At 57.8% G+C, this 12,318-nt stretch overlaps 1 protein-coding gene across 6 annotated transcripts in view; it reads left to right on the forward strand.

Annotated features, from left to right (window-relative positions):
• MYT1L (myelin transcription factor 1 like) overlaps window positions 1–12,005 on the forward strand; it is a 140,013-nt gene extending 128,008 nt beyond the window's left edge. For 2 of the 6 annotated variants that reach the window (XM_047782719.1, XM_047782720.1), the window contains exons 18-21: window positions 346–437; window positions 6,282–6,385; window positions 8,702–8,845; window positions 9,161–9,387. In XM_047782719.1, the coding sequence (XP_047638675.1) occupies window positions 346–437; window positions 6,282–6,385; window positions 8,702–8,845; window positions 9,161–9,301 (481 nt within the window). In that variant the 3' untranslated portion in view covers window positions 9,302–9,387. Of the gene's footprint in view, window positions 1–345; window positions 438–6,281; window positions 6,392–8,701; window positions 9,008–9,160; window positions 9,388–9,894 lie in introns of those variants that run through there. The other 4 variants (XM_047782721.1, XM_047782725.1, XM_047782722.1 and 1 more) reach the window with 4 other exon arrangements.
• The last annotated feature ends 313 nt before the right edge of the window (window positions 12,006–12,318 follow it).

Genomic DNA, 12,318 nt, shown 5'->3' on the forward strand with positions numbered 1-12,318 from the left:
CAGCTTGAGCCTTTCCATAATAAGCAGCTTTTTGAAAGCATGATGGTCACTGCATAAAAGTCCCAGCGCCCTAAAGGCAGACGCGGCTGGAAGAGGGTGTCACCCTTGGGCCCCAGAGCCCGGCTGACAGACCTCCCCCGGGCCACACGGCACCCCACCCCGTGCCGTGGATCAGCCCCACCCTGAGGGCACCCCTGGCCGGGCCCTGTCCCTCCGTCCCGCTGCAGGCAGCCCTTTGCTGGCCACCAGCCCCGTGAGGTGACAGGGCCCCGCCCAGCTGGCTGCCGTCCTCTCCATGGGCCGGGGCTCTGCTGGGTGACTGACACCGTGTCCTCTCGTCCCCAGCTTGTCGGGTTGTCCGCGGGCCACCTCGGCCATGAAGAAGGCGAAGCTGTCCGGAGAGCAGATGCTGACCATCCGGCAGCGGGCCAGCAACGGTAACCGCGCGCACGTGTCCCGGCCAAGCCCCCCTCTTGGTGCAGGGAGAGCCCTGTCACGGCCACCTCCCCTACGAGGGGCCTGGAGTCGCTGTCCCCTGCAAAGCCAGCCCGTGGGGGGACGTGTTCTGCTCCCTGCTGTGCCCCTGCAGCCCCCACTCTGGTGCCTGTGCCCCAGCCTCCCTGGAGGTCCCTGGCGCCCCCGACACCCTCTCCCTCCCGCTCCCTTCGAGCCCCTGTGCGCAGCCCTCCTGCCCGCAGAGATGGGGGCACAGGCCTTGGGTTCCCCCCCCCGTCTGTCCCTATGCCTCCACGTCTGTGCGTCCACCTGCTCACTGATGGCCCATCCAACACTGCAGGGATTTCAGGGCTGCTTGAGCAGAGGAAGGGCGGGTCTCTCAGCCACTTTCCTGCGAAGCCCCTGCACCCTCCTTCCGGGTCACGCCCTGAACGCGGTCTACTTCGGGTCGGTGGGCGCCGTTGTTTGGATGCATGTGGTTTCTGTGGAGACGCCACTGTTTATAAGGCCCCAAGTGGGGCTGCAGTGCCGTCCGTGGTCCCGGGGGCACAGAGGCGGCGAGGATCTCAGGGAGAAGCCCACCTCCGAGGCGCCTGGGCCGGGCGCGGGTCCAGTGCTGTGGCCGCAGCAGCCCACGTCAGCGAGGCCGTGGCTTTCACAGGAACACGCATACGGACCCGCTGATGACAAAGGGGCCACCAGAAGCCCTGGCCATGGCCCCCCTAATTTTGTGTCCCCAAAGGAACCAAGCTCCGAAAAGCACGATTGCCCCTGGGCTGGAGGCCGTGGGCCCATCGCAGGTTGCTCAGCCCCCAGACCTGGGCCTGGGGGACCCCGCCCCCCACGATTCACAGGCTGCCACATCCCAAAGGATCCGGCAGACAAGACACAGCCTGCCGCGCTCCTGGCCTGGTGGTGCTCAGGCCCCGGGCCGCCATCCGAGGTCCCCCAGGGCTCACTGGACGTTCATTTTCAATCCCGAGGACAACACGAGAGACTCAGCAAGAAACTCCTCAACCTACTCCCGACGTTGACCATGTGGGTCGGGCCGTGAGGCTTCCGTCCGCGGGGCAGGTGCTGGCGGGTGGGGGGGAGTGCCGTCAGAAGTTCTCAGACCTGCCACCAGCTCGAGGAGCCCGTCTGACGTGAGGGTCACCAGCGTACGTCTCGCTAAGCCATCAAGGGGCAGGGCTCGCTGCCAAGAAGACAGCAACATTCCCTGAGCCCTTTCACCGTATGTAGCATCTGGCATTTCACCCCCAAAACAACCTGGCCCTAAAGCGAAAATCCTTCAGCAAATTGACGAGCGTCTGAGTCAGCGCCTGTCTCGTCGTGGACGGGAAGGAAGGGCTGCTCCGCGGACCAGAGGAGGAGCCTTCCCCACCAGGCCGGGCGGCTGAGGAGAGAGAGCGGGGAGCTCCTCAGGTGGCACCTCTTCCTGGGGGGCACCGGGAAATGTCAGACCCCTCCTCTGTAGGTGCCAGGCACAGCTGCAACCAGAAAGGCTGGTGCTGTCTGGGAGAGGAGCCACCCTAGCCTTCATCCCACTGGGCACCCGGTGCCAGACACTGCCCTGGTCAGCAGGGTCACCACGTGTTTAGCTCCCCACAGGCCTGAGGCTGTTGGTTCCCTTCCTGCCCACCTGGCTGGGCACCTTTTCCGCAAGACCAGAGGCATTTTTTAGTAAACCCAGAGCATACGTCATTTGGTAAAAAAGCCACGGTGACATAAATGGCCTCATACCTTTGTGTGTCTGAGTCAAGGGCAGGACTGCAGGAAGTCCACCGACCCATCCCCACCCACCCACCCACCCACCCATCACCCATCCCTCCATCCACCCATCCAATCACCCATCCCTCCACCCACCCACCCATCCACCCATCACCCATCCCTCCATCCACCATCCACACCACCTCCACCCACCCACCCATCCACCCATCCACCCATCCCTCCATCCACCCATCCAATCACCCATCCCTCCACCCACCCACCCATCCACCCATCCCTCCATCCACCCATCCAATCACCCATCCCTCCACCCACCCACCCATCCACCCATCCACCCATCCCTTCATCCGACCATCCAATCACCCATCCCTCCACCCACCCACCCATCCAATCACCCACCCATCCATCCATCCATCATCCCTAGAATAAAAATTCGAGATGGACAAGTCATCCTGGGGACTGTGGCTAAAGTTTTGATTGGCTTTGGAGTCACAGCGACCTCTGCTGGAAGATTAGGTAGAGCTGCAGATTGTTTGACAATGAACTCTGATTTGCCACTTAGTTGATACAGTAGACTTTTTTTTTCATCGATTAAACACTTGCTCCCAGATTTTGATGGAAATATATTGAAAGCATTCTGCAACAAACAATTTTTTAGAAATACATACATTTGGGGCAACTATTTACAATCACAACGAAAACCTTTAGACGACACTTTCAGAACTCGTGAAGAAATACGTCATTTTTAATTCTTCGGGGCAGCAAACATTGAAGCCGCTGCGCTCAACCACATGCAGTATTTTTCTTTTCTTTTATCTGTCCACTCACACAACTGTGTCAGCACGACAGAACCCGTTTGTGCCACTTTGGGGTCGGAGCAGAGGTAAGCCTGCCAACACGGACGCCCAGTCTGGCGGCTCCTGCACGCTGAGCGTGTCGCACTGTCCATCTGTCGGTTGGGCGCGTCTCACTGTCAGTCTGGTATCTTGAACAGTCAGTTTGTTTCCTCCTCACGACGTCACATGGGGACTTTTGCCGTGGAGGCTTTTGAGGCCTCAAGGGATTAAGAAAAGCACTCACCCAGAACTCTCCAGTAGCTGGATGTGGACGCCGATTCCAGGTCTGTCAGGTTTCAAAACCCAGCTCTAAACCCCGGCCTTCGGAAAGCGCTCGTCAAGGCAGTTCAGAGATGCCCGCAGGCCAGGCCATCTCCAGTAACTTGATCTCTGTCCCCCGCGTGGACCTCACGGGGCGTCGCTCTTATCCCATAAGAATCCTTGGACACCCTCTCACTCAAATTCAGGCCCTCTAGGATCTCCCCCACAGCCCAGCGAGACCAGGTGCTCTCCTTGTAACTTCGTCCAGACTCGTCTGAGTGTCCGTGGGTCAGAACCCCGCCCCAGGACGAAGATGCCGGGCTGGGGGTACGCGGCCCGCGTCACGGTACGGAGGGCACCGTGGCTGAAGTGCCTCCCACAGGCCAGCTCAGGTGATTTGACCGGGTCGAGGGCTTGCTCTTCTTTCCCGCAGTTCTCTGGGCTTTGAGGTGGTCGTGACCTTCCGACTCTGCCGACCCACCCCGCTCGGTTCTCAGGGAGGCACGAGAGCTTGGTGAAGAGCCAGGCTTCTGTCTAACCCGCGGCTGAAGGCTGCTCTTGCGTCTGCTGATGGCGTGGCCTTTGCACAGCGTGTTCGCAGCTGACGAGGGCTTAGAGCCACTAGCTCAGCGACCTCGGGGGGCTGTCCCCTCCTCAGCGAGGCCCCGGGGGCTTCAGAAACAGCCTGAATGGACCAGGCATCGGGACATCCTAAAAGGCAGCCAGACCCCAGGGGCGGGGAGACCGAGCAAGATCTTCTGTGCTTAGAAAGGTGTAATTTCTCCTCTCTTCCCACGGCGAGTCCCCACCGGACACCGGGAAACACGAGGAAAAAGGGAACTTTTAAAACGGACCAAACTTGAAAAAAATTGACCAGCAAGAACGAAGGCATGAAGAGCTTGCTGTGAGATCTCGACAGAAATTCGCTTGGAAACCCGACCAGTGCAGCCCAGGCATCGAGGCGTGGATGCGCTTCCTGGTTTCGGCCAGAGACTCGGTGCGTTTCCACGGCCAGGAGCTCAGGGATGCTGCGGCACATCCCTGTTGGCGATGCACTGACTCGGGGACTCCGGCTCGGGGGCGTCTCGCCTTCGGCTCCCCCGGAAGCTCTGCAGCCTCACGCGGCGCACAGGGCCACCTTCTTGCCAAGTTTAATCAGCGTGACCTCGGTCCATGCCAGCTTCCGCGTGTGCCAGCTTGCCCTGAGCTCTGGTCCACGGAAAGGGGGCTGGCCCACATCCGAGGGGGCCAACCTCATTTCATCACTGGCAGTGTTTTTATTATATCTGGGTCTTATTGGGGGGCACATGTGGTAAATAGGGGACTTGGCGGTTTGTGTCCTGGCGGAGAACGCACCCTCACGGCCCCAGAGGCTGAACTGGAGTCAGGGGCCTGGTTAAGGTCACACATGGTCCCTCCTGGTGACGTGACGCGGGAGCACGGCCGAGGGAGGACCAGCCTGTCTGTGAGACTTGCTTTCAAGGCCAAGATGAGCCGTGGGAAGAACAGTCCAGAAGGAAGATGATTACAGGGGAATTAAGTGGGACGCCGCTTCCCTCCAGCTGCTTTCGTAGGAAAGGCAGCGTCACAGAAGAACGAGATTCTTTGCAGGAAGATGGCTTCCTCGTGAGTCTCTTCTCGTTCCCACTTCACTGAGACGGCACCGAGGGCCAGCAGCACTCACCCCCGTCTTTGCCTCCTCCACGTCTTGGGACAAACCCTACCCTGCATGTCTGGGGCCTCCTGCCTCAGGCAGAGTGTACCCTGCTCTCTGCAAAGGGACGGCTGCATCTGCCCCCAGGTCCCCAGACCTGCCAGCCCTCGGAGAGGCCCCCTGTACCTGCATCGGCAGGATTTCTGCTCCTCGCCCCTCAGGGCCCTCAACCATGGAGACCCAGGGCCGACCCTGGAAGCATGGATCCTTCTGACCTCGGCAATGCCGCCTTGCTAGGAGCCAGCCAGGAGCCAGCCGGAAAACTGGCCCTGGAAACAGAGGTCGCTCCTAGCCCACCTGGGGTCCCGGGGCTGGCACCAGGGGGCTGGCACTAAGGGCTGACACTAGAGGGCTGGTATGAGGAGGCTGGCACTGGGGCCTGGCACCAGGGGGCTGGCACTAGGGGGCTGGTACTGGGGGCTGGAACCAGGGGGCTGACACCGGCCCCGTCCTCTTCTCCGGCCTGTGGCCAGCAGGGCTTCACCACCTGGTGATTTCAAATGAGGGCATTTGTTTCCCATCAGGCGTCTCCATGCAGAGAGCCATCTGTGACCACCCACCCCAAGTTGGTCCCCGCCTGTCCCTGTCCCCAGGAGACGCTTCCTCAGCAGCCACCCAAGCGCCTTTGCTTACACGTCTGTTAGCAGTTTTCCCACCAAAATTCCAGGCTCCGTGACCGCAGGGACCCTGTTGGTCTCATTCGCAGATGTGTGTGCACAGTCGTGTTTGTTCCCAGAGTGATGGAGAAAAAGAAGGAGAGAGACAGAGACAGAGAGACAGAAGGAGGAGAGAGACGGAGACAGACAGACAAGCAGAGAGAGACAGAGAGACAGAGTCGGTCAGAGAGGCAGACAGAGACAGAGAGATAGGGTGAAGAGGCAGAGACAGACAGACAGACAGAAACAGTGGCAGAGACAGAGACAGAGTCGGTCAGAGAGGCAGACAGAGGCAGAGCAGGGCTAAGGAGGAGACGCCTGGTGGGCAGAGCCGGGGGAGGCAGAGCCGGGGCTGAGCGGGGGGGTCACAGCGGGGCTCTGGTTAGTCATCTCAGGTGATGGACCCTTTCGGTGGGGCTCTGTGTGCCCCCAGCTGATTTCTTCTGGTTTAAGTGCCCCAATTGTCAGGGGGCGGGGGTGGAAGGCACACGGACCGGGCCCACTTTTTTAAATTCAAGAGCGCACTTGCCTAGCAAATTCAGTTCCAAACCCAGGGCGGGAAAGACGCCCGGTCGGGGCCCCGCGTGCCTCCTAGTGCAGTGTCCCTAAGGCCGGCCCGTGGCGTTGCAGGCATAGAAAACGACGAGGAGATCAAGCAGCTGGACGAGGAGATCAAGGAGCTGAACGAGTCCAACTCCCAGATGGAGGCCGACATGCTCAAGCTCAGGACTCAGGTAACAGTCTTTGAGGCCCTCAATCCAGGCCCCTCGCCGCCCGCGCCCCCCTGCCCGCTCCGCGCCCGGCGCCCTCCTGCCTTTATGCTCTGCCATCTCCGGGCCTCTGCGGACATGGTTTCAGCGGCAACCTAACCAGCGACGGGTTCGCGCCTCGCTTTGGGGTTTTTAATAACCGCGGTCCCCGAGGGGCCGATCGGGGGCACAGCCCTCCCGCAGGAGGGGGGCCCCTCCAGCCCGGGGTCTGAGGGCCCTGAGGGCCACCCCTCACCTCAGGAAGCAGCCGGGCTGGATCCGGAGAGCCGGGTCCCCCGGGAGCTATCTCCTCCTCTGCAGGTTCCAGGCCCCTCAGGCTCCAGAGGCCCACGAGCCGGGGGCGCGGGAGGACTCGTGCCCTGAGGGAGCCCCCACCGCTGCCCGTCCCAGCGCTTTGGTCCTGGATCCCAGGTGCTCCCCACGGCCCGTGCTCCACGGGGATCCAGAGCTGGGCCCAGGCTTCAGAGGGCCGGGCCGGCTGCGGGAGGGGCTCCTGTTCCCGTGTCGCCAACTCGAAGAAGTCCCCCTGGGGAGCTAGGTTTTGGTTTGGACCCCTGGCTGGACCAGAAGCCGGGAGAGCAGATGTCTCTTGATGCCGGCGCCCCACACGCGCTGTGGGAGACACGTGCTGGCAGGTTTGTGGCCCCGAGTCTCCAGAGAGGGAGCAGATTTTGCCAGACTGATCAAGTCAAGCTGAAGCCAGGGACCTCCCCTCAGATCCCAACTTCCTGGGGTGCTTAGATGTGAGCCAGAAAGCCTCCCTGAGAACCGGAGGCACAGCAGGCATTAGGGTTTGAAGGAGCGAAGGCTCTGCGTCGTTTCCGCCGTGCTGCTCCGGGTCTGGGCTCCCCCCGAGGCCTGGCGCCCGCTCTGTGCCTGTGACCGTGCAGCCAGCCTTTCCCACATGCTCCAAGCTGCATATCTGCTTCCACTGCTGCGATCAGGGCAGCTCTGCCGACTGGCGGTGTAGGGATAAGGGCTGCCGGCCTGGTGGCAGGTGGAGGTCAGGGCTGCATAGCAGCCATTAAATTCTCTCTGGAAGACGGAGGGAGCTCGAGGAGGCCGGGAAGCAAGCAGGCCTTTATCCGAAACAGGGGTCAGGGATGTCATCCGTGCAGGTAGGGAGCTGGCCTGGTGCCCGTGGAGGGGACAGTGACGCACCTCACAACGAGCTCAACATTTCAAGACTTTCTGTGCAGAATTAGATTCAGACTAAAAAGAAGGCATGCCCACAGCACATAACTAACCCAGTAAGTGATGCCATCGAGCCCGCAGAAAGGCCAGGCCGTACAAGGACACAGTGTGACAATCTTCACGACCACAAGCAAAACTTTCCCCAGCTCCGATTCGACCCCTAACCCGGGAACCTCCGTACGCCATGATGCGGCCCTGAAAGAAAAGCAAAAAATAAAAGCTTTCTAATGCGAGAGGAAAGCGGTTACACATGGGTTACACGTGGGTTACATGTCTACACATGCACATACGGGCTACATGCATACGCACATGGGTTACACACACACATATGGGCCACACACATATACATACATACATGTATCTGCATCCGGGCTACAGCAGAGGCGTGTGTTCGATCCCCGGCCCAGCGCGGTGGGTGGAAGAATCTGGTGTTGCTGTAGCTGCAGCTTAGGTCCCAGCTACAGCTGGGCTTCAGTCCCTGGGCCGGGAACTTCCCTGTGCTCTGGATGCAGCCATAAAGAAATAAAAACATAACCATAAAGCGAGTGAAAACGGACACGGCCCAGGAATCTACGCCGCACTCATCCGTCCATCCTTCTTTGGGAAGACAAGCCGTCAGAGGCCGGAGGACAAGTTTTCCAGTGTAATGACTCCAGGCATAAAAATGAGCCCTTAAGAGGACAAATTATTATTATTATTTTTTTTTTCATAGAAGTAGGGTTGATCTGCCATGCTGTGCCAATGTCTGCTGTACCGCAAAGTGACCCAGTCCTACATCTTCAGGTCCTTTTTCTCACGTTATCTTCCACCGTCTTCTATCCCAGGAGACTGGACACGGCCCCCTGTGCCGTCTGGCAGCCCCCAAGGCTCGTCCATCCTCTGTGGAATAGTTCGCACCTGCCGACCCCGAACGCGCGCTTGGCAACCACGAGGCTGTTCCCTGGGCCTCCGAGCAGGATGGCAGTTTCCACGAGGGAGCCTTCCGATTTCAGCAGAGGCCCTTTCTGGCGCGCGGCCGAGGCCGAGCACGGTGAGCGTGCGCCCCTGGCTGGCTCGTGTTACATGTCACACGGCTTGTGCTTTCAGATCACCACCATGGAGTCCAGCCTGAAGACCATCGAGGAGGAGAACAAGGTGATCGAGCAGCAGAACGAGTCCCTTCTGCACGAGCTGGCCAACCTCAGCCAGTCCCTCATCCACAGTCTGGCCAACATCCAGCTGCCACACATGGTAAGTGACTGACGGCGCCAGAGGCGGCGGCCGGGAGCTGGGCCGCGCGCATCCCGCGGGGTGGACGCCTTGTCCTTGCTCTTGTCTTGGCTCCTCCAGCGCTGGCTGCGTGTGGGGACCTCCCCCAAAGCATAGCGTTAGCTGCCGGAAACTGGTGGGGCTGTTCCCGTGAATCCCATAAGAGTAAGCTGCTCCGAGGGGCTTGTAACGCTTAGAAAGACAGTGGCACTAGGCTGTGGTTCTATTTGATGCTGATGTGAATATCCTATGAAGGGAATGAAGGTTGTATATGAACTACTATTTAATATCTCGTAGGACCCAATCAATGAACAAAATTTTGATGCATACGTGACTACTTTGACGGACATGTATTCAAATCAAGATCGTTATCAGAGCCCAGAAAATAAAGCTCTACTGGAAAATATAAAACAGGCTGTGAGAGGAATTCAGGTCTGAACAGCTGCTGTAGTGATGGAATCTTGCTTAAAAAAGGATATGCCTCTTGTTCTTTGCTGCTGTGCTTTACCAGAAAGTGTTATATATTTCTTTCTGTTTGAAACAGTGTTATGCTTACGAGACTTCATAATGATTTTATGTCTTGCTTTAAAGATAGCACCTGCAGACTAGTTTTTGAACATACACTTTTCCCATTTTGTACGTTTTCATAGAAGCCGACTTAGTGTGACATGCCATGTAATGTTTATAGCTGCTTATGTATGCACATTGGGGGGTATCTATATTTCCGAAGAGGTAAGCCGATCAAAATAAATAGAGTGTAAATTCTTTTTAATGCTTTAGTGATGACATGTTTTAGTATTTTGAACTGAAATGGACAAAAAAAAAAAATCAGCGTTGAATGATCACCCGGTGGTCCTGCGCCACTTCTTAGACATCATCATTTTGCCTCATGTTGGAGGATTTTACGGCGTTTAAGAAATACATTTTGTGTGCATATTGTTTCATAGCAAGAATCGGTTGCGAAAAAAAAATGCTTTATTTTTGAACAATGCTTGGAAATATTATGTGATTTTTTTGTTTGTTTGTTTTAGGAGGATGGTGTATGGTGGGGGCAGTAAATGAGGTTTTTTGCATTCCAAGGAAATGGCATATGGATTAACTGTAAGAAATGAGCTAAGTAATTTATTGTAAGACAACATCAAGCCATGGAAACTTGGCGGAAGACTCAAAGCAGCTTAAACAGCACTTTTAACTTAACTCCTGAGCATTCCGTGGTGTGACTGTGGGACCTTCAGTTAAGACAGGGGCTCCTTGAGGCGGATGACCCGGAGCCGTCCTCGGGCGCGCTCCGTCCGCTTTGGAACAAGCTTCTCTTACCTCCCGGGAGTCCCGGGCCCTCTGAAGTGTCCGTCGCCGCCCCGTGCGATGACCGCTCAGAATCTCTGTGTTTTCGTTTCCTCTCAAAGATCATTTCAGACTATTCATGTCTCCTTTCCACCTGCAAGAGTACCCCCTGGTGTGGTGGTGGGCATCTTCCCGTGGGGGCCGGAGCGGACGCCGTGCGCGTCTGGAGGTCCTGGGCCGGAGGGGCGGCTGGCTTGGCGGGGAGAGCAGCTCCGGGCCGCGCCGCCACCCCCGCCCACGCCCCAGGTGGGTGTCGCATAAAGCCCAGGTCCCCTTCAGAGCCGGGACCAGCGCGTGGCGCCTTCTCGTCCGCTGGAGGCCCGTGGACCGCGCGCACGGGCGCGGCCCGGTCCGAGGGTCACGACCCGCTCTGGGACGGACGCGGCCAGAGCGTGAGCCTCCCTCGATGCACGTCAGCACGTGTCGGCTTTACACTAGATCATCCTAGATGGTTCCCGCCGCGGAGACGGTCCCACCCTGGCGTCTGCCCTGCGTGCTGCCCGAGACCACTTTCCACGGCCACGCGCCCCGCCTCGTCCCCGGGGCGCCGAGTCGTGTGTTCCGATGGCCGCTGGCTTGGTCGCGTGTCCCCAGCACCCTCCCTTCCATGTCTTGATGTTATGCAGGAAAGTGCTAAAGTACTTTAACATTTTGTTATGAAAAAAAAAAAAAAGATGGGTTTTGTAAAAATAAAAAAAAAATATTTTTAGCAGAACAGGACTACAGGGTCGTTGTCCCCACCGCGTGCCAGTCGACGATTTGCACTTCCCTGTCCTCTCTCTGCGCACGGAGCTGTGCCACCCCCGCGTCAGTGGCCTCGTGCCCCTGGCTGGCGGAGTCCGAGGAGGCCTCCCGGTGCTGGGTGCGGCTGCGGGGGCGACAGGGGCCTCACGGCAAGGACTGACACCACCTCAACCTCGGTGTAGACATACGTGTACACACAGACGCACGCCCAGCAGCACTTTATACTGCTCACTGTACAAGCGCCCGCAGGCTTCCGGGGGACGTTCGCACGGACCGGCTGGGAGAAGATTCTGCAACTGCTCGGGGCGCTGCCGCCCCGCCCCGCCCCGCCCGGAGAGCCCGCTCTCTGTCGCGCGAGGAGGCGTAGCTGCCATGCTCAGAATTGCCTTTTCGAGAGCTGAAGCAAGGTGCTCCTGTCACCGATGCCATATAGATACCGTCCGGGGCCCCCGCCTCCGGGCAGGGCCCCCCTGTTCATATCGGCACATGCATCTCCCCGCCCCGTGGTGTCTGCCGCTTCTTTGCCAAGATAGTGATGCTTTTCGTAGTGTAATAGGTAGTATGAGTTTGGGATTCTTCTTGTTCTCACCTATGTCAATGGAAAGGGGTTTTAAGCACAAATCTGCTGCTCATCCAACGTTGGTACATTGTATCAAATCAGAAGTTATCTGTGACTATTATATAAGGAATCACAAAAGTGTCACATATTAGAATGTTGACCTTTCATATGGAATTATCGTGAGTCATCAGAGTTTATTTATTATAACTGATTGTTCATATTCATTTCTAAGTTAAGTTAAGTAATCATTTATGAAGACGGAATTTTGTATAAATATTTATCGTGCTCTCTGTGGAACTGAAGTTTGATTTATTTTTGTACTACACGGCATGGGTTTGTTGACACTTTAATTTTGCTATAAATGTGTGGAATCACAAGTTGCAGTGATATTCATTTTTAAATTGTGAACTTTGTACAAACTTTGTCATGCTGGATGTTAACACATCTTACTCGAAATAAAAAGGTGTTGCCACATCTGTAGCCCGAGGGCTCCCTGAGGTGTGTGCGTCTGCGTCCTCACCGCGTCCCGGAGCGCCTGCTGTCTGGCGGGAGCCCCCGGGGTGCGGTCTCTCCCAGGCTGGCGGCTTTGGTTTGGACGTGCTGGGGGTCTCGCCTCAAACCCGAGCAGACGTGAGCCGTTGAGAGGGTGTGCCCTGCCCTCTGCCGTCACCCGGCTCTCGCGCCCCGCGGTCATGTCGCCTCCCCCAGGTGCAGGGGTGTCCCCCAAACAGGGGCACCCCCCACAGCCCCCGTTGTCCCCCCTCCTGACGACGTGGCCCTTGTGGTCCTCATTTAACGCATCCGCCTG

The sequence above is a fragment of the Phacochoerus africanus genome, chromosome 5, assembly GCF_016906955.1.
Source record: "Phacochoerus africanus isolate WHEZ1 chromosome 5, ROS_Pafr_v1, whole genome shotgun sequence".
In the NCBI taxonomy this organism is placed as follows: Eukaryota; Metazoa; Chordata; class Mammalia; order Artiodactyla; family Suidae; genus Phacochoerus; species Phacochoerus africanus.